We start from the raw sequence: 22,438 nt of genomic DNA, 5'->3' as shown, positions 1-22,438 counted from the left end.
TTTTTTTTTGGTTTTTTTTCCTAACTTATGTTCGAAACCGTCGGAGCGCAGAGGTTAGCATGTCCCCCTCTGACGCTGAACGCCTGGGTTCAAATCTTGGCGAAACCATCATAAAATTTTTAGCGGTGGTTATCCCCTCCAAATACTGGCTACATTTGTGAGGTACTATGCCATCTAAAAACTTCTCTCCAAAGAGATGTCACACTGTGGCACGCCGTCCGGACTCGGCTATAAAAAGGAGGTCCCTTATCATTGAGCTTAAACTTGAATCGGACTGCACTCATTGATATGATCTTTAATGGACAAATTTGCATTTTGTATTTATGTTTATGGATCTATCTGCGCGGGATTTGGTGTGGTTGTTACAGCCAAATCGGAAAAAAAATTTAGATTTCGAGGTTTTATTTCATATGGGGGGCTTTAATATAAATTTGAAGCAATATGGTCCACTTTTAATCCCCATAGGCCTTGTGTGTGAATAATGTATATGCCCTCAATTTCAAGTGGTCGCTTCGGTAGTCGAGTTGGTAGCGTGCTTGAATTACCAGTGCAGTGGTCGTGGGTTCGATTCCCGCCAGAAGCGTTGGTCTGTTGCTACTGTGCTATCACAATGGACTTAAAATTGTCTAAGTGAGTCTGTAAAGGACTGCCACTCTTACCTAACCAAACCTAAATTTCTAGTGAATGTCGATACTTGTTCGACCACTGTCGTGATGTCGACAGACGGATGGTGGGTATAAAAACCAAGAAAAACATGCTTTTAGGGGTTCAAAATGTCAAATCGAAGGACCATTTTGTATGGGAGCTATATCCAAATATATAGGCGCCCCGGTAGCCGAGTTGGTAGCGTGCTCAGATTACCAGTGCTGGCGTTGTGGGTTCGATTCCCACGCTTCCTTCTGTCGCAACTGTGGTACCACAATGGACTTAAAATGTCTATGTGCGTCTGTAAAGGACTGTCACTCTTACCTAACGTGTATCCAAATATGAACCGATACGGCCCATATGCAATTCCTTACGACATACATCAATAAAAAGTATCGGTGCAAATCGGTTTCGTGATTTCGACAGACGAGCGGACCCACAGACACGGTTAGATAGCCTTAGAATGTCAAGACGATGAAGAATATATGTACTTTATGAGGTCGCAGATCAATATTGCGAGGTGTTACAAACGGAATGCCTAGCTTAGAATATCCCCCATCCTATGGTAGGGGATATAAAAAGTTCCAATTAGCATTTTAATCAAAATTGTCATTTAATTTAAAGATCAACCTACATTTTATGTACGTCAATAAATTAAGTTAATTATCATATCTATTCGACGAATGCAACAAATGCAAACGTCTTCAAATAAATTTAAAATTTTAATTTCACCCGCAGAGAAAGTCGTTTCGATTAGATTTTAACTGGATTTAGCTACCATGCTAGAATTAATTGTTTTCTTCAATCTGGTTCTCACCTTTTATGCTGACATTTAGAATGAAAATGGCTTAAATAGAAAGATTGACGTTAGGTTTAAAAATACCTTCATTAAATTAATGAAGGTTGCAAAATCAAGTCGTGTTATGGGCGATTCGGGGTTTCGATGCAATAAGTATGTCTTGTGTTAAAGGTCTAAGGCATTATTTATAATTCAGGTTCGTTTCTTAAGTCTTTTGTTTTATTTATAAGACACACGCATTACATTACATTTAAAAGCACATTCTGACTTTAGAGAGCAAAACAAGTTGTTTTTTTGTTATTTAAATCGAAGAATCCTTTGTTTTTGTGCTAAAATTAGACTTTGGCTTTCAAGGTGAATGCACCTTTTTTTTTAAGGCACATTAACTAAATGCATCATTAAGTTGAACTTTATAGGAAAAAACGTCTACAGCGTCAAAGCCCTAGGTCATAGGCATGTGGAAAATAAAAAAAACATAACTAGTTTTTTGCAAATATTCGCAAGAGTTTTGTATGATTGTGGAATTTTTTCGCCATTACAGCAAAAAAAAAAAAAAAATAAAATAAATAAAACGAACAAGATCCATTCTGTGTGTCTGCTGCATCGCCGAGATATTTCCTGCTCAATGAATGCTAATGAAAATAAACCGGTTGCTCAGAGCTAGTGTGTTGTAAAATCTGTAATTTAAGCTTTAATAAGAAGGCCGGTAGTCTTGACTACAGGGATACATTTAATGATCAGGAGAGTGGAAAATTTATTGCCAATGGTTAAACACAATTCAGACTAGATTTTTATAGTTAAATAATTTTTAAGATTTGTTTTTTAGTAGAAAACTTTCAAAACTTTTCAATAACCACATATTCGATTTTGCAGCATGTTTGAACTGTGACTAATCCTTAAGTATATATATGCTGTTACAAAATCGAGTTTGTGGTCCAAAATCCTGAAATACTTGTTTAGGTATAAGCATCATAAGGCAATAACTTTAAATTTATTTCAGGATAAAAACTGGAATGTCACCTATACCCCTCTGTCTGTCTATTTAATATTTTTTTTAATTTTATTTTTGCCAATTTATAGCTTGGGATAGCGTATACGTATACCACAAAATCGTCTGTTACTTACATTGTGCCTTTTGGGACTGTCATATTCAGGTTGTTTAATACTGGAACGGCATTCTTCTTTTTGCCATATGTTTTGAAGGCATGACGCACTGAGACAGCCGCTTGAACATTACGTTGCCACGGCCCTGTTCCGCCATCGTTGTTTGTGGCCATTACTGGATCGGTCGTTCTGTAAATAAATGAAAAATGAAAAATTATTTAGATAAGCCAGAAAAAAACGAGGACACAGTGAAGAGAGGAAAATTATTTAAAAATAGTTTCATGTAAAACCGTAAAATCAGTGCAAATGGAAATTTTCCCATGAACATTCTATAAAGGAAGAGGGGAAAACTTCTCACTTGTCAGTAAGGAAAGCAAAAGTGGGGCATAGCCGACTATACAATACCCACGCCACTGAGACTACCTACTATTTTTAATATATAGAACCTCAGTCAATATCTAGTCAGACTTTAAAAAGAACCTTGAAAGACTTTCTTATGATAGGGCCCAAATTGTGGCTGCTGTAGTCTTAAAAGCGTATATGGGCTAAAAGATATATATGGGAGCTCTATGGAAATCTGGTCCTTATAATGCAGGGCTGTCACACTTTCAGAATTCAAACTTTTTAGCAGAAAAATTTTTAAACCGTTATAGCTTTAAAACAAATTAATGGATTTAAAAGAGTTCAAAGAGTTTTTTCTGCACAATTTCCTAAATTTTAAAACTTTTTATCACAATATTTAAAAAAAAAAATCATACAATTTTTTTTAAAATTTTTTATCCAATATGCCCTTTTATCACATTTCTGCCCTACAAAGGAAATTTTGGGACAGCTATATTTGTAAGAGATGCAAATTAATTAATGGGTGACCACATCTCAATATTCGTCCAATTGTAATAACATCGTCATTTGTCTACCGATTCTCACGAAATTTTGCAAGAGCGATTTTCTTATCACTCTCTTTATTGCTATCCAGCAATTAACGAAAGTTGAGAATAGGACCACAAATGAAGATTTGGCAGCTCGGAGAATTTTTCGAAATACCGAGGTGACCAAATTTAGGAGCCCGCCATAAGGCATCTGGGCATTCTAGGGCATTGACATTTTGCACACAATCTCACTAACACCTCAGCTTTAACCATTTCATAGAGATTTCTTTACCCTTTCTCACACTGCATATTTTTACTTTTTTTTCGATTTTCTCCTACTGTGCTGCCTGTTGAAAACACGCAAACTTTTTGAAGGAGTAAAGCTAGACGCTGGAAATTTTGCACAAATACTTCCTTTTAGTGTAGGTCGTGTTTTGATATATCTGTCATGCAAACCGATATCGGATCTCAACTTCTTGACTTCTAGATTATCTAGAGGGTGCAATTCCTCTCCTATTTGCCTGAAAAATTGGCTGAGGTATTCCATTAACTCTGCCAAGAATGGTCCAAGTCGATTTGTAACCTGATATAGCTGTCATATAAACCGGACACGGATCTTAACTTCTTGAACCTCTAGAGGGCAAAATTCTTATTCGACTTGGCTGGAATTTGGCGTGAGGTAGTTTGTATCGACTTTGAACTGTGCCAACAATGGTTCAAATTGGTTCATTATGTGATATAGCTGCCATATAAACCCAGCTACAGTTTTTACTTGTTCAGCTTCTAGAGGGCGCAATTTTTATTCCTTTTGGAATAAAAATTGCGCCCACCACCATTTATACCCACCACCATAGAATGGGGGTATACTAATCTAGTCATTCCGTTTGCAGCACCTTGAAATATTCGTACAAGAGCCCATAAAGTATATATTCATGTCCGTCCGTCTGTCAAAATAACGATAGCGGTCGAACACGATAGCTAGCAACTTGAAATTTTTCAAAAAATTTCTATTTTTGCCCATGAACATTCCACTAAGGAACAGGGGCAAACTTCTCACATATCATTGAGTGCAGTCCGATTCAAGTTTAAGCTCAATGATAAGGGGCCTCCTTTTTATAGCGGAGTCCGAATGTTGAGCCGCAGTGCGACACCTATTTGGAGAGAAGTTTTACATGGCATATTACCTCACATATGTCACCAGCATTAGAAGGGGAAAACCACCGCTGAAATTTTTTTTCTGATGGTCTCGCCAGGATTCGAACCCATGCGTTCAGCGTCATAGGCGGACATGCTAACCTCTGCGCTACGCTGGCCTCCGAAATGGCCTTGAAATTTTGCACTGATACTAAATATTTATGTAGGTCGTTGGTGATTGTAAATTGGCCATATCGGTTCAAATTTAGATATAACTCTCATTTAAATCGATCTCCCGATTTGACTTCTTGAGACCCTCGAAGCCGCAATTTTTGTCCGATTTGGTAGAAGTTTTGCATGCAGTGTTCTGTTACGATTTCCAACAATTGTGCCATGTACGGTCTAAATCGGTATATACGCTGATATAGCCCCCATATAAACCGATCTGCCGATTTGACTTCTTGAGAACTTGGAAGCTGCAATTTTTGTCCGATTTGGCTGAAGTTTTGCATGTAAAGTTCAGTTATGACTTCCAATAACTGTGCCAAGTACAGTCTGAATCGGTATATAATCTGATATAGCTCCCATTTAAACTGATATCCAGATTTGACTTCTTGAGTCCTTACAAGCCGCAATTTTGGTCCAATTTGGCTGAAGTCAAGCATGTAGTGTTTTGTTATGACTTCCAATAACTGTGCCAGGTACGATCCAAATCGGTCTATTATCTGATATAGCTCCCATATAAACCTATCTCCCCATTTGACTTTTCGAGCCCTTACAATCCGTAATTTTGGTCGGATTTGGCTGAAGTTATGAGTTATGACTTCCAACAACTGTGTCAAGTACGGTCACAATCGGTTTATAACCTGATATAGCTCCCATATAAAACCATCTCCCGATTTGACTTCTTGAGTCCTTACAAGCCGCAATGTTTGTACGATTTGGCTGAAATCCGGTTTTCTGTTATGACTTTTAACAACTGTGCCAAATACGGTCTAAATCAGTCAATAACCTGATATAGCTCCCATGTCAACCGGCCTCTTGATCATCTTTGTTCGGTTCCTAGAAGCTTTAATGTTTGCTAGTTTGACAGAAGTTTGGTATGTAGAATAAAATTATGTCCTTCAATTAGATTTTGTATAAATTTTTAGCAGAATCCATGGTGTTGGGTTCCCAAGATTCGGCCCAGTCGAACTTAGCAAGCTTTTACTTGTTTGACTTGTACTAGTCCTGATAAGTCATAATAGTCATAAAAATTTATCAAAATAACGATTGTGCCCGGCCGAACTTAACGCGCTTTTACTTGCGTTATATATTAACTATTAAATCAGGTGTCAGATAACCCATTGGTATATGTAAACTTTAAATGTAATCTATTATTTTATAATTGAGATGGATTTGAAAATGTTTAATAAAAAACGTTTTTTTTTTCTCAAACTCTTTTCTAATTTGTTTGTATTTCTTAACATGCGACAAACCGATTAATGGGATTTTCAAGCTTACAAGAAATGTAAGGCCTTTATGGCCTTTACAGCATTTTATGTGTGTGTGTGTGTGCAATGGATAACGGCTAAACAACAAAAGAGAAACGTAAAGTGAACTTGATGTTTAGGTCAACTGACCTATCATATGCACAAGACTACTACTTTGTGTCATTATGTTCTTCCACAAAAGTCAATTATAGCCCTACGAAAGAAAAAAACGAAAGATTCAAGACACAAACTTAATGATGTTGTTTTACTTTTAAACAGCGAAGGTCCATGTCAAAACAAAAACCAAAGCACACAACATTCACACACACCTATGTTTATGCAGCTGAAGAATGATACTTACATGCTCACATGAATGGTTTAGATGTTCGCGTGCGTGTGTGTGTGTGTGTAAATTATTAAATTCCCATATCAATTATCATCGTTTCGTTTGTAAGGCAATGAGAGAAAAAAAAACCAGACCTTAACCACCATAATCAAAATGGACAGCATTTTGGTGTTATCGCTCAAATTGCTCGCAGCCAGAGAATGAAAAACGAGGCGGGCAAAGAGCCAACAGCTAAAAGCCAAGAGCCAAGAGTTTTTATTTCTTGTCAGTGGTATTTTTTTTCTTTTAAAGAAACTAGTTCAAGGTCACGGTTATTTTTTAAATTACCAACGAATGAACTGAATCTCATATGCAAATCATTTCTATGTGGTGCCGGCAATGACAATAACACACATAAATGTCACTAAAACCATATGAAAAAAAAAATTTGGAAACAAACATGTTGATCACCAAGAATAATACAATGACGACAGACAGACAGACAGACGGACAAGTTAAACTAAACCATGCCAAGATAAAGCTATTGAGTTCAAATACGTTTTTATACACCTCCTCAATAGTCAAATCAATCATTCATTCATTCATTGGTTCGTTCAAACAAGACAAAAGGTCTTTGTCTCTCTCTCTCTCTCCCCCTCGTGCAAGAGTGTTAGTGAGGTAATCTCTTCAGAGCAAACGATATAAACGCTATATTCATCGATTTATTTACATTCATCACATTGCTCGTTGTAACACCTCAAGCCCCTTCAGATTTCTCAACCAACCAAATCCAAATATTGACTTTTTCAATGTCTTCAATATGCACAATGAATATTGGTAATTATTTTGCCCAATCGAATCGTAGTGGCTGTATAAAATCATGTGAACACCAATAAGCAATGAATGGATGAATTGCCTTTATGTGATGTAAACAGAGACATTATCCCTAAATAGAATTCAGTTTTAATAATTGAATTATTTTCAGTTCTCCATTTCTGGAAAGCAAATGGGTCAAGAACCATTTGCCAAGTGAACTTGAAATGCAATTCAAAAATAGCACACTGTGTGTGGGCGAAAAAGACTCATTTTGGTATGCATAGAGAATTAAGATGCTAAAATTGTTCTTGGTATTTTTTTGTTTTGTTTGTTTTAATTTATTTTATTTATTCCTACAAATGCATAATGCAAAATCGGTGCGGCAAGTGATAGCATGTGTAGCACATGTACGGAAAATGATAAGACTTTGGAGCATTTCCTATGTCATTGCCCGGCTTTCGCGGCTAACAGACACCGGTACATAGGTGGGGACACCAGACATGAACCAACTTAGGGGAGTGGTATGAAAACCATTTAAGGTTTTTGTAAGTAGTACGGAACTCCTAACATATATTTTATTTTTCGAGATTTCTTTTTGGTATTTTGAGCGCACAACGAGCCGATTACTGGCTTAGGTGTATGTCCATAGTGGTATGGGTCGGATTAATATACGCAACCTCTTTTCAACCTAGCCTAGACGTCTCGACATTCGATCTAGTCATGTTCGCCCAACCGTCTGTCGAAATCACAATAGCGATCGAACGTGTAATGTTAGCTGCTTGAAATTTTGCACATATACTTCCAATAGATGTAGGTCGTTGAGGATTGCCAATGGGCCATATCGCTTCAGATTTGGATATAGCTCCCATATAAACCGATTTCATTCCTTGAGTCCTAGGATGCAGCATTTGGCTAAAATTTAGCAGGGACTTCCAACAACTGTGCCTAGTACGATCCAAATCGGTCTATAACCTGATATAGCTCCCATATGAACCGATCTCCCGATTTGACTTCTTAAGCCTTTGGAAGCCACACTTTTTGACCGATTTGGCTAAACTTTTGCATGCAGTGTTCTTAAACCGTCTAAATCGGTCTATAACCTGATATAGGTCCCGTTTAAACCGATTTACTGATTTCATTCCTTGAGCCCCTGAAAGCCGCAATGTTTGTCTGATTTAGCTAAAATTTTGCAAATAGTGTTCTGCTAAGACTTTCAACAACTGTGCCAAGAACGATCCGAATCGACCTATAACCTGATATAGCTCCCATATAAACCTATCTCCCGATTTAACTTCTCGAGCCCCTACAATCCGTAATTTTTGTCCGATTTGGCTGAAGTTTAGCATGTAATGTTCAGTTATGACTGACAACAACTGTGCCAAGTACGGTCACAATCGGTTTATAACCTGATATAGCTCCCATTTAAACTGATATCCAGATTTGATTTGATGAGCCCTTACCGCAATTTATGTTCGATTGTTTACAACTGTGTCAAGTACGGTTCGAATCTGTCTATAACCTGATATAGCTCCTTATAAACCAATCTCCCGATTTGACTTCTTGAGTCCTTACAAAAAGCAATTCTTGTCCGATTTGGCTGAAATTTGCACATAGTGTTTAGTTATGAATTTCAGTAACTGTGCAAAAAAATTTCCAAATCGGTCATTAACCTGGTATAGCTCCCATATAAACCGATCTGACGATTGGACTTCTTAAGTCCTTATAAGCCGCAATTTTTGTGCGATTTGGCTAAACTTTTGCATGCAGTGTTCTGTTACGACCTCCAACAATTGTGTCAAGTACAGTCCAAATTGATTTATAGTCTCATATAGCTCCCATATAAACCTGGACATGGCTAGATCGACTTAAAATATCAAGACGATCCAGAATATAAATACATATGTACTTTATGGGGTCGCTGATCAATATTTCGAGTTGTTAGAAATATAATCTTTTATGGTAGAGAGCACCGCCCAATTATTAGCATGCCCGCCTATGACTCTGAATGCCTGAGTTTGCGTCCCCTCATAGTATGCCATGTAAAAACTTCCTTAAAAGCTAATTTATGGCTCAAAGGGTACGTAAATAAGCAGAATTGTCCATTTTGAAGTGAAGATCAGCCAGAAGCATTGCAAGGGCTACCAATCCATCCAGAAAAAAAAACACAGTTTGGTGCGGTTTATAGGCTGGTGACATTATTGGACCATACTTCTTCAAAGATGATGCGAATCGTAACGTAACTGTAAATTGTGAGCGCTATCGTGAGATGATATTCAACTGTTTTTTGCCCAAAATGCAAAAGCTTGACTTGGATGGCATATGGTTTCAAGAAGACGGTGGCACATATCACACAGCACGCGTAATAATGGACTTATTGAGTGGCGAGTTGGGTGAACATTTTATTTCCCTTTTAGTACCAGTCAATTGGCCGTATAGATCGTGCGATTTAACGCCTTTGGACTATTTTTTGTGGAGCTATATTAAAGTTCATGCCTATACAGAAAAGCCCGCTTCAATTAACCCATTGGAAGACAACTTAGAAGCATTTATTTGTGAGATAACGGCCGAAATGTAGGAAAGAGTATGCCGAAATTGGACTGAGCGGATGGACCATTTCAGACGCAGTCACGGTCAACATTCGCATGATATAATCTTCAAACATTAAATTATATGGACCATACTATCCATTCAAATAGAGATTTAATGCTTTTTACTGAATTTTTTGTTTTTTTTTTTTTTGAAAAACTTTCCTACAGCTCTTAAAAAATCACCCTTTATATAATAACGTGAGGCTACTGTGGACGGGAGGCATGTCAGCGGTGGTTATTCCCTTACTAATTCTGGCTACTTTTGTAAGGTATCCTGCCTTCTTAAAACTTCTCTACCATGTGGTGTCGCTATGCAGCACGCCGTTCAGACTCGGCATAAAACAGAGGCACCTTATAATTGAGCTTAAACTTTAATCGGCTGCACTCATTGGCATGGGAGAAGTATCCCCTGTTCCTTAATAGAATGTTCATGGGAAATCTAGTAGTTAGTATATGATGACATAGGAGCGCTCAAGAATCTGTCTCTTTTTACAAATCGCCGATCTAAAAGTAAACCCAAACTCCTACTCAAAGCAAACTATTTCATGTTTAATTGAAGCAATCTAGTTACCAATAAGGTCAAGGTTATGAATCGTAGTTATAAAAACTGTAAAAATATGTCCATATATCAGCCTAATTATGTAAATTTATAAGAGATTGTTGTCTTTATAATTTTTTAAATGTTAACATCAGAAGTGGGAGGCCACCGTTGCGCAGAGGTTAGAGTGTCCGCCTATGACGCTAAGCGCCTGGATTTGAATCGAGGCGAAAACATGAGAAAAAATTTTATTTTATCCCCTACTAATGCTGGCAACATTTGTGAGGTGCTATGCCACGTGAAAAATTCTCCTCAAGGAGATGTTACATTTCGACCCCTTATCTTTGAGCTAAAACTTAAATCGGACATCACTCATTGATATGTGAGAAGTTTGTCCCTGTTCCTTAATGGAATGTTCCTGTGCAAATTTGCAATATCAAAACTGGTCGAGAATTGACATATTGGGTTGCCCAAAAAGTAATTGCGGATTTTTCATATAGTCGGCATTGACAAATTTTTTCACAGCTTGTGACTATGTAATTGCATTCTTTCTTCTGTCAGTTATCAGCTGTTACTTTTAGCTTGCTTTAGAAAAAAAGTGTAAAAAAAGTATATTTGATTAAAGTTCATTCTAAGTTTTATTAAAAAGGTATTTACTTTCTTTTAAAAAATCCGCAATTACTTTTTGGGCAACCCAATAGTATTAAAAAAAAGTTATAAACCTAAGTTCGTGAGCATACAAATGAAAGTGACCCTTTATAATGCATCAACAAGAGTACAATGAACCACCTAAAAGTGGCAGTTTAAATGACAATAGTATTGGGGTTTGGGTATGCTAATCACCTCATTAAACTGGTCCAGAATTGAAAACAATGAAAACCTGAGTTCGCATAGAAATGAAATTTTGCAGTGATGCCCTTATGCCCTTGCTAATGCATCAAATGTAATCAATAAAGAAACACTTACTCCCTGCTGAGTCATTTATATTTCATACTAGCTTTCATTTATGGGAGTTTAAACAAGCCGGTGGTTTTGGGTGTACTCATCAGCTCATTAAACCCAAATTTGGGTGTCAGCTTCTTGCGCTGCGATACTAAAAATACTCAATTTAATCGGTTCATCCATCTTTAAGATACATGTAGAGGGTCCCCTACCTCTACAAAAAGCAAAGCATCTTACTTTCAAGACTATATTTTTTTACGTTTAAGATAAGTATTGTTGTTTTAAATTTTTTAACTGTTTAAGAATCCATTAATTTTGGTATATGTGTTTGGATAATTTTTTTTTTATTAAAAAAACTTTATTTACGGCCACAAAACGCACTTTTTTCTAATTAATAGTACCACACTTCGGCCAAAATGCAAACAAAACTCAAAAATCTCAAACTATCGAAAAAAAGTATGAGAAATAGAAAAAAGCAGAAACACCCACCGAAATGTTGTTGTGTTTACCGGGAAACGTTTTAAGCGAGTAAATATTGAAAAGAAAAAATACAAATAATGAAGTGCCTAAACTAAAGAAACATTGGACGCTCGTTTTCATACTCCATGCAAAAAAAAAAACCGATTGCGGACATTAACTCTTAACACTGCATAAAATAAAGAAAAAACATCAAGTTCGTGTCTTAAGTCTTTTGTTTCTATGAAACATCTCTAGATAAACTACATACACACCTTGTCGCTTGTGCACCTACACACATATATGGCTGGTTATTGGTGTGTGCGAACTGCCATAACTATTGATTATATTTTTGTCCATTATTTGTGATTTGCTTAAATGAATCGAACATAGTTTTGCCATTGTGCGAGTAGATTGCGTAAATATAATTTTTTTGATTATTTGCACTCATACCTTTAACTACATAAAGAGAGAGAGAGAGAGAGATAAAGAGACATAGAGAGACACGATGAACACCAAACGGCATTGTTTGACGCACCATAGAGCTTAGTGTGAATTAACATGCACAATTACTGACATGAATATTCTTTCATAAAACATTAGTGTTGCCAAAATTATTTATATTGAATTTTTAGTTAGAAATATAAATAACTTTGGCAACACTATCTAATCTTTTATGAAGGAATATTCAAGTGAGTCAGTAATTGTGCATGTAAATTCGCACTAAGCTCTATGTTAGACATCTACTAAAAACAATGGAACGTATTGTGGACACCTTGATAAAGAGTAGGACATCCAGCGAACTGTTCAAATACAAACAGCATGCCTATGTCAAGGGAAGGTCGGTGGAGAATGCCCTGCACGAGGTTGTGCATACAATAGAAGAATCCTTCCATGTCAAAACGTGGATGGTGGATAAATTGTGTGTCTCATGACATAAATATAAGGGAGAAAGTGGCACAGGGCACGCCACAGGGGGCATTTTATCGCCACTCCTATGGGTGACCACCATAAATGACCTATTACGGATGCTGACTGAGGAAGGATTTGAAACCGGTAGCTACACAGACGATGTTATAATACTTCTAAGGGGTAAGGATCCGAACGATCTATGCAGAAGGGCTGAAAGGTTCTTGCAAATGGCATATGACTGGGCTAGACCCAGAGGTCTTAATGTTAACCCAGAGAAGACTGAAATATGCCTGTACACAAGGAAGACGAAGGTGGGCGCACCACGTTTCCTCAATAAGACGATTTCGATATCTGACAAGGTCAAATACTTAGGTGTGATCTTGGACAGGAAATTGAATTGGAAGTGTCATATTCAGGAGCGTACTGAGAAGGCTCAAACAGATGTTGGGCACTATGTAGACGGGCCGCAGGCTCGAAAGGGGTCTGAATCCGAGGATAATCCACTGGCTCTACAGGAGCGTGATTAGACCAATACTTACATACGCCTCAGTAGTTTGGTGGACTGCTATGGTTCAACAACAGGTTCAGAGAACATGTTGTCTTGGCATAGGCGGAGCGATGAGAACCAAGCCCACTAGGGCTTTGGAGACTATTCTAGATATCCGACCCATTGACATACAGATTAAGTGTGAGGCAACCACTGCGGCTATGAGATTTAAGGCGATGGGAGAATGGATTGAGTATGGGAACAGCTCATACCATCGCGGTATAATCGAGGCGACGATAGGAAACCTGAAAGGAAGGGAAGAGGTTTCCGATCGGATACCTGAGATGAACCTTGAAGTCGAGTGCGAGGCACTTTTGGATCGACGGAACCCTAGTATTGCCATCTGGAAGATCATGTTAAACGGATGGATCATAACTAGATGACAGAGTGGGCCTAGAGAATTACATTGAGAACCCAGGGACTGAGATCTGTTTTAGACTGTCTGACCATAATACGGTCCTGCAGGCGGAGATCCCGGCGATCACGGAATGTGTGAAGTGGTATGATGCTAACGCGAGGACGTCGAATGAACGAAGGATAATTGATAAAAAATTGTTACGCTAAAATCAGGTTATGGACCGATTTGGGTCATACTTGATTTAGTTGTTGAAGACCATTGTGCAAAATTTCAGTCAAGTTGGTAGGGAAGCGGACCAGGGATATGCTGGTTCATACATAAACTTAGTTCATTTGCATTGATTCTTACCAGAATCCATGGCAGTTGGTTTCTAAGATTTTAAAATGCCTAGCTTTATGCGTTCTTGCTCGTTTTATGTATTTTGCCCATAATTTCCATAAACTTGTTATTGCTCCATTTCGGATGCACGTTATAGCATTTATTTACTGAAGTGTTTGAAAACTAGGGTAAGGGAGAGGTCGGAACCTCGTCTCGTAGGGGCGTCTTGTGTTTATTTTTACACCCATTACCGAAGGATGGGGGTATATTCTTTTTGTCATTCCGTTTGCAACACATCGAAATATCCATTTCCGACAGTATAAAGTATATATTCTTGATCAGCGTTAAAATCTACGACGATCTAGCCATGTCCGCCTATCTGTCTGTTGATGCAAATGCAAATTTGCCCATGAACATTCCATTAAGGAACTGGGGCAAACTTCTCACATATCCGGTTGAATTTTTGACAGATCAACAACTAAAAAATGGCCAAGCGCACCAAGAAGGTTGGAATCGTAGGTAAATATGGTACCCGTTATGGTGCTTCCCTGCGTAAAATGGTCAAGAAAATGGAAATCACCCAGCACAGCAAATATACCTGCTCGTTCTGCGGCAAGGATTCCATGAAGCGTGCTTGCGTCGGCATCTGGTCCTGCAAGCGCTGTAAGCGTGTTGTCGCTGGTGGTGCCTGGGTTTACTCTACCACCGCTGCTGCCTCCGTTCGTTCTGCTGTCCGTCGTTTACGTGAAACCAAGGAACAATAAACTGTTCTTCAGTTTGCGTTTCTTAGTAATGTAGGAGTTAAATTTTAAACAACAACACCATCAGTAACAAAAATTAGTTTTTTTCTAATTTTTGTGTGTGCGCGCTGTTAGCCAAGATCTGTGTTTTTGGTTGTTTTGTTTACGACAAATTCGTAAATAATGGACCAGAAATGTGTGTGTGAATAAAATAAATATTTTTCAATGAATGCAGTCCGATTCAGTGTTTAAGCTCAATGATAAGGGACTACCTTTTTATAGCCGAGACCGAACGGTGTGCCGCAGAGCGACACCTCTTTGGAGAGAAGTTTTGCATGGCATAGTACCTCACAAATGTTGCCAGCATTAGGAGGGGAAAATCACCGCTGAAAACTTTTTTCTGATGGTTTCGCCAGGATTCGAACCCCAGGCGTTCAGCGTCGAGTCCGGACGGCGTGCCGCAGAGCGACACCTCCTAGAAGTTTTTACATCGCATAGTACCTCACAAATGTCGCCAGCATTGGGAGGGAATAACCACAGCTTAAAAATTTTCTGATGATCCCGCCAGGATTCGAACCCAGAAATTCAGCGTCATCGGCGGACATGCTAACCTCTACGGTGGCCTCCTTAAAAATAAAGATATTGAGTTGAAACTTTGCACAGATTCTTTTTTTTGTCCATAAGCAGGTTAAGTTCGAAGATGGACTATATCGGACTATACCTTGATATAGCCCCCATATAGGCCGATTCGACGATTTAGGGTCTTAGGCCCATAAAAGCCACATTTATTATCCGATTTTGCTGAAAAGCAGTGAGTTATGTTAGGTCCTTCGACATCCTTCTTCAATTTGGCCCAGATAGGTACAGATTTGAATATAGCTGCCATATAGACGGATCCGCCGATTTAAGCCCTCTTTATTGTCCAATTTTCCTGAAAAACAGTGAGTTATGTTAGGTTCTTGGACATTCTTTTTCAATTTGGCCCAGATCGGTCCAGATTTGGATATAGCTGCCATATTCGCCCGATTTTACATGAGACGTTTAAATTGGCGTTCCAATACGTGCGCAAAATTTCATAAAAATCAGTCCTAATTTAGATATAGTTTCAATGTGTATATTTCATCCGATATCCAATTTTGCAAATTGCAAATTTTGCCCATGAACATTCCACTAAGGAACAGGGGCAAACTTCTCACATATCAATGAGTGCAGTCCGACTCAAGTTTGAGCTCAATGATAAGGGGCCTCCCTTTTATAGCCGAGTCCGAACGGCGTGCGACACCTCTTTGGAGAGAAGTTTTACATGGCATAGTACCTCACAAATGTTCAGCCAGGCGTTTAGCGTCATAGGCGGGCATGATAACCGCTGCGCTACGGTGGCCTCCAATATGAATATGGACTTTTAAGGCAGTAAAAACTACAATTTTGATCACATCTCTACAATATAGGGCGTTAGATGCTCTATTTGACGTCCCAGTATGTGTCATTAAAATTGGCACAGGTTTCGATATAACTCCCATATAATCTTTTATCCGATAGGGCCTTTTAAAGATGTGGAAATCCTAATCTTTTGTCCTATGGTAGGAAAATCTTACAAGGTTCTAAATTGCTATTTCAATTGGTATCCAAATTAAAGTCTGACTAGATCTCGAGATAGGTTCTATTGGGTTGCCCAAAAAGTAATTGCGGATTTTTCTTATAGTCGGCGTTGACAAATTTTTTCACATTTGCATTTTTAATAACACTTAGAATGAACTTTTATCAAATATACTTTTTTTACACTTTTTTTCTAAAGCAAGCTTAAAGTAACAGCTGATAAATGACAGAAGAAAGAATGCAATTACAGAGTCACAAGCTGTGAAAAAAATTGTCCATGCCGACTATATGAAAAATCCGCAATTACTTTTTGGGCAACCAATAGATGGTCATGTTTATTAGCAAATAGGAAATTTAATTTAAAGATAGCATCTTTATGTTAAAGTTTTGGTTCTTTAAGTCGTTTTCATTGCTAAAATCCTACGAATAAGAAAAACTTTTAAATTTGTCAACTTTTTTTCATCGTAGGGTAGTGGCCACAATGGCGCAGAGGCTAGCATGTCCACTGAAAGCCTGGATTCAAATAACGGCGTAAACATCGGTAAGCCGCACGCCATTTGGACTCGGCATAAAGATGAAGGCGCTATATCATTGAGCTTAAATTTGGATAGGACTGCAATCTTTGAAAAAAGTATCCCCAGGTCCTTAAAGGAATGTTCAGGGGAAAATATGTATTTTGTAGAGTACTAAAGGTTCATCTCGGCGAAATTTAAAGCGATTTTACTTCTTTATTATTATAATAAGAACTGTGCCCCTTAGGTGACTAAAAAGTCAATTCGCATGAACTGTCCTCGTTTATACAAGCAATGCAAAATAATGAACAGATTCAATAAAAAGGAATCTTAGATTTAATTTATTTTTACTTCCATCCATGATTTTTCTATGAAACTGCATAAATGAATCTCCTTGTATTGTTACATAGTGTTTCGCTGTTGCTATTCCATGCCTTAATGGCCATTTTCAAATTAGCACAGTGTCATTTGAGATTGATGTATGTATCTTCCTAAATAAGACAATACCGCCTTACAAAGTTGTACGAAGAAAATTAATTATTAAAAAAATCCATAAACGAATAAAAAATGACTTGACAATTTAAATAATGATGTTATTTATTATTGTGTTTTTTGTTTTTGTTGTTTTTCCTTCCGTTTTAGACAACTTTGAGCGACACGTGAATCACTTTTTTGGCTACCACATAATTGGCAACTCTGGTATTTGAATATCTCTCTCCCTTAGTGTGTATAAGGCAACAACTCATAGAGGGGAGTATTAACGACTATGTTTTATGAGATTTGTTTTTGTTGTTGTTGATGTTTGGTTTTGTTTTATTTGAGCATTTGGCATACGATCAAACCCCAAGGTCACTGCATAAACATCACACACACACACACTCACACAGATGAATGTTAAAAAAATACAATGCCCCTTTATGCATATGTAAATGTGTATTTTATACATCAAACACATGCACACTCACATACATTTGCAGAGGTAAGTATAGCCAAAGTAGGTTAATATTAAACTCATCATACGTAGATGACGGCTATTTGGGAGGTTCGCCCGGTCACTCAGACTGTGTCCGACTGTAACCACTCACTTAGCGGGGTACTTGCATTGCAGTGAGCTCTGCACAACAACTCCATCGTGGACCTAGTGACCGAACACCACATGTTGAGCTGTCTTAGACTTTGTTGGTCTCTTTAAGTGCTTTAATTTCTGTTATTTTTTTGTTTTGTTGTTTTTTTTTAACTCTATTTATTGCCCGAATTTTGCAATTTTTTTTACTGTGAACAAACCCAAAACCAGAAAAAATAGCAGGGGAATTATTTTGAAAGGAGAGGTCATTTTTGGGAACGAAAAAAACTCAATCGCATACATTTTGTGTCGTTAATCTGTTGAGGCATGTCGTTAATTTTCACGAGCTTAAGATAAAGCTAAATTGTCGTTGCAAAATTTGGTTTTTATTAGAAATTTTATATCAATGAATCAGATCCAATATCAGTGATATGGGTATTTCACATTAATGATATTAACAAGATTGCAGCATATTTAGGAGATTTATTAAAAAAGGAGTGCCAAAATTATAGACGAAGAAAAATTGACTGAAATAAAGTTTGATTATTGCCAATAAATTCATTTGAAATTTATTTACTAAATTAAATTTTCAGGAAATATTAATGAGCATACTATTGTATTTAAGCAAAAGTTTAATATTTTGGCATAATACTATTGCAGTAATACCTCGATTTACGTAGTTTCGATAAACGTCGATTCGATTTACGTCGTGTCTTTAGTTTCAAATCAAAAAGAGCCCAATGTGCTTTTTTGGTTGTTCATTCAAATCGGATACGAATTGCGCCCTCTAGAGGCTCAAGAAGTCAAGACCCATGACCCGTTTATATGGCAGCTATATCAAAGCAAGAGCCGATTTGAACCATACTTAGCACAGTTGTTAGATATCATAACAAAACACGTCGTCCAAAATTTCACTTCAATCGGATAAGAATTGCGCACTCTAGAGGCTCAAGAAGTCAAGACCCAAGATCGGTTTATATGGCAGATATACAATACAATCCCAACCGACCTACACTAATAAGAAGTATTTGTGCAAAATTTCAAGCGCCTAGCTTTACTCCTTCGAAAGTTGTCGTGCTTTCGACAGACAGACGGACGGACGGACGTACAGATGGACGGACATGGCTAGTTCGACTTAAAATGTCATGACGATCAAGAATATATATAGTTTATGGGGTCTTAAAGAAATATTTCGAGGTGTTACAAACAGAATGACGAAATTAGTATACCCCCATCCTATGGTGGAGGGTATAAAAATAAATAAAGAAATGGACGAAAATAATATATTTACGTTAATATGTACATATTTTATTTTCGTCCGTTTCTTTTTCGAAACGAGGTTAATGATTAGGATTTCTTGCAATCTGTCAAAAGCACGCTAATTTTCGAAGGATTAAAGCTAGCCGTTGAAATCTTGCACAAATATTTCCTATTGGTGTAGGTCGGTTGGGATTGTAAATGGGCTATATCGGTACACGTTTTGATATAGCTGCCATGTAAACCGATCTGGAATCTTGACTTCTTGAGCCGCTAGAGGGCACAATTCTTATCCGATTTGGCTAAAATTTTGCATGGTGTGTTTTATTATGACTTCCAATAACTGTGATAAGTATGGTTGAAATCGTTCCATAACCTGATATAGCTGTCATAAAAACTGATCAGGGGTCTTGACTTCTTGAGCCGCTAGAGGGTACAATTCTTATCTGATTGGGCTGAAATTTTGCACGACGTGTTTTGCTATGAATTCCAACAACTGTGTTAAGAATAGTTCAAATCGGTCTATAACCTGATATAGCTGCCATATAAACCGATCAGGGGTTTTGAATTTTTGAGCCTCTAGAGGGCGCAATTCTTGTCCGATTTGGCAGATATTTTGTACAATGGCTTCTCTCATGACCTTCAGCATACGTGTCTAATATTGTCTGAATCGATCAATAGCTTGATACAGCTCCCATACAAACCTATCTCCCGATTTTGCTTCTTGAGCCCCTACAAGGCGCAATTCTTATCCGAATTAACTGAAATATTACACAATGACTTCTATAATGTTCAGCATTCGAACTATAACTTGATATAGCTCCAATAGCATAACAGTTCTTATTCAATATTCTATTGGGTTGCCCAAAAAGTAATTGCAAATTTTTCATATAGTCGGCGTTGACAAATTTTTTAACAGTTTGTGACTCTGTAATTGCATTCTTTCTTCTGTCAGTTATCAGCTGTTACTTTTAGCTTGCTTTAGAAAAAAAGTGTAAAAAAGTATATTTGATTAAGTTTTATTAAAAATGCATTTACTTTCTTTTAAAAAATCCGCAATTACTTTTGGGCAACCCAATATATTTGTCTAAAAAGAGATACCGCGCATATAACTCGACAAATGCGATCAATAGTGGAGGGTATATAAGATTCGGCCCGGCCGAACTTAGCACGCTCTTACTTTTTTTTTTTTTTTTTTTTTTTTTATTGTTATTTCTTTTAAACTGTGATAATCTATAACAATTATAATGTTGTCTCAGCGCCATAAAGGCATAGTTGAGACATGCTGGCAGAACAATAACTATTCACAAAATATTCACAAATGTGTAATAATTTAAAGGATTAAATTAAATACTAATAAATAAATAATTTTACAATAAGATACATTAGCTTAGAAGCATCTGTAGTTTAGATTGCAAATATGCTTTCAAGTTTCTCTTGAATATCGGCAATGAGCCTGAGTTTTTTATAGTACTTGGTAAGTTATTATACATATAACTTCCCATATAGTTAATTCTCTGCTTTGTGGTTTCCAACCTGCATCGTACTACTTTCAAATTATCTCGGTTCCTAGTATTAATAACTGTAAGATTTTGCGAAAACTGTATAGTGCGATAGCCAATATTATTCAAAGACTTATACACGTAGATTAATGTCTGATATTGGTACAAAGCATGCACCGGAAGTACTGTTTTACAAATATCACTGTACAGATTTATTGTTGGGTAAGCTAGCGGTAAGTTAAAAGTTGCCTTTAAAGCCTTGTTTATTTTATACTCGTATTAGAACGTCCGATGCTATAAAAGGCAATTTTTTTTTTTGCAATTGGAGAAACAAATAGCTTTCATTCTTCCCCTCTTTATCCCAATAAGCAAAAAAAAACTAAATATTATAGTGATAGGTTAACGATAGTTTGTGCGGCCACGATTTCCAAAGTCGGATGTAGTGGTTTCTAACGAATGTTTTAGGTCCAACCATGAAATTGGTAAACTAAGTATAAGTTTATATGAAAATTATTACAAAACCACAAAATGTACTCTACACCACTTCAGTGGCTGGGATAAAACTTGTGGTTGAACTCAAAAATTCCTGCTGATTGGGGTAAGCCATGTTCTTCTGTCCACATAAACTTTCTGGAGATCGAATTTGTAGTCCGATCATCACGAAAATTTGCTTATGTCACATTATTAGCCCAGAAACAACCCCTTTCAGAGGATAGGTCATCTGGTGATAGGGACCGGTCCCAGTTCTCGTCCCCTTACATGGGCGAGTTGACGAATTGCCACCATTCTAACACCGTAGGATAGGTCCTGGGACAGTTCAAAAAGGATGAGTATATTTTGCAAGTATTTTTAAGGGAGATAACATTAGTAAGCAAATATTTATAACGGAAAAGCAATTTTTAACAATAATTAAGCGACTTTTTAAATGTAAAATTCACTAATTTAATTGAAAACTTTTTCAAAATTAATTAAAAATTTTTGAATCAATGAATTTTTTAATTGAAAAAAACAATTGAATCAATTAATTTTTTAATTCATTTGAATTAAAAAAGTTTTTGTCATATATTTTTCTGGCTAAATAGGGGGCTAGGGGGTATATTCATTTAGTCATTCCGTTTGCAACACATCGAAATAGCAATTTCCGACCCTTCAAAGTATATACATTTCGGATCGTCTGTCTGTGTGTCTGTCCGTCTGTCTGTTCGTCGGTCTGTTGTATTCACTCTAGAGCCTTTAAAAATTGAGATATTGAGCTGAAATTTGGCACAGATACGTCCTTTTGATGCACGCTGGTTAAGTTCGTAAACGGACCAAAATCGGACCATATTTGGATATACAGGGTGGCTGATGAATATTGCTACAATGATGAATATTGCTACATTTTTTTTTCGGTGTATGGAATACATTTTTCTTTTATTCATGTTAAATTAAATTATTAAATTAATTATTAAATTATTATTAATTAAATTAATTAATTAATTAATTAAATTAATTATTAAATTATTATTATTAAATAGAAAAAAAGTTATTACATTTTTTTTTTGGTAGCGGCTTTCATCAGCCACCCTGTAGCTGCTATATAGACTGATTTTCCGATAAAGGGTCTGAAGCCCATAAATGCTTTTTTATCCGATTTTGCTGAAATTTGGATTTGTATGCAGTTTTAAGCCTCTCAACATCCGACTCAAATGTGGTACAGATCGGACTATATTTAGATATAGCTGCCATATAGGCGGATCTCCCGATAAAGGGTCTGAAGTCCATAAAAGCTTTATTTTTTAACCGATTTCGCTGAAATTTTAAACAGTGGATAGTTTTACGCCTATATAGGACCCAAATATGGTTCAGATCGGACTATATTTAGATATAGCTGCGATATTGACCGATCTGCCGATAAAGGTTCTCAAGCCCATAAAAGCTCTATTTATTACTCGATTTCGATGAA

At 37.0% G+C, this 22,438-nt stretch overlaps 2 protein-coding genes across 4 annotated transcripts in view; one reads left to right on the top strand and one right to left on the bottom strand.

Annotated features, from left to right (window-relative positions):
• LOC106083335 (ABC transporter G family member 20) overlaps positions 1-22,438 on the bottom strand; it is a 134,952-nt gene that overhangs the window by 37,259 nt on the left and 75,255 nt on the right. For all 3 annotated transcript variants that reach the window (XM_059362203.1, XM_013246276.2, XM_013246278.2), the window contains one exon: positions 2,570-2,737. In XM_059362203.1, coding sequence (XP_059218186.1) covers positions 2,570-2,737 — 168 coding nt within the window. The remainder of the gene's footprint in view (positions 1-2,569; positions 2,738-22,438) is intronic.
• Positions 14,280-14,788, top strand: LOC131994949 (large ribosomal subunit protein eL43). The gene has a single exon (XM_059362204.1). It carries the CDS (start codon positions 14,309-14,311, stop codon positions 14,585-14,587), a length of 279 nt encoding a protein of 92 aa, XP_059218187.1. The 5' UTR covers positions 14,280-14,308; the 3' UTR covers positions 14,588-14,788.

Source organism: Stomoxys calcitrans, chromosome 2 (assembly GCF_963082655.1).
Source record: "Stomoxys calcitrans chromosome 2, idStoCalc2.1, whole genome shotgun sequence".
NCBI classification, from domain to species: Eukaryota; Metazoa; Arthropoda; class Insecta; order Diptera; family Muscidae; genus Stomoxys; species Stomoxys calcitrans.
The sequence above is the reverse complement of the archived record's forward strand: the minus strand, read 5'-3'. Positions and strand labels throughout refer to the sequence as shown.

Excerpts from the sequence above, each read along its gene's own strand:
- LOC131994949 (XM_059362204.1), top strand. The coding sequence starts at position 14,309 with ATGGCCAAGCGCACCAAGAAGGTTGGAATCGTAGGTAAATATGGTACC.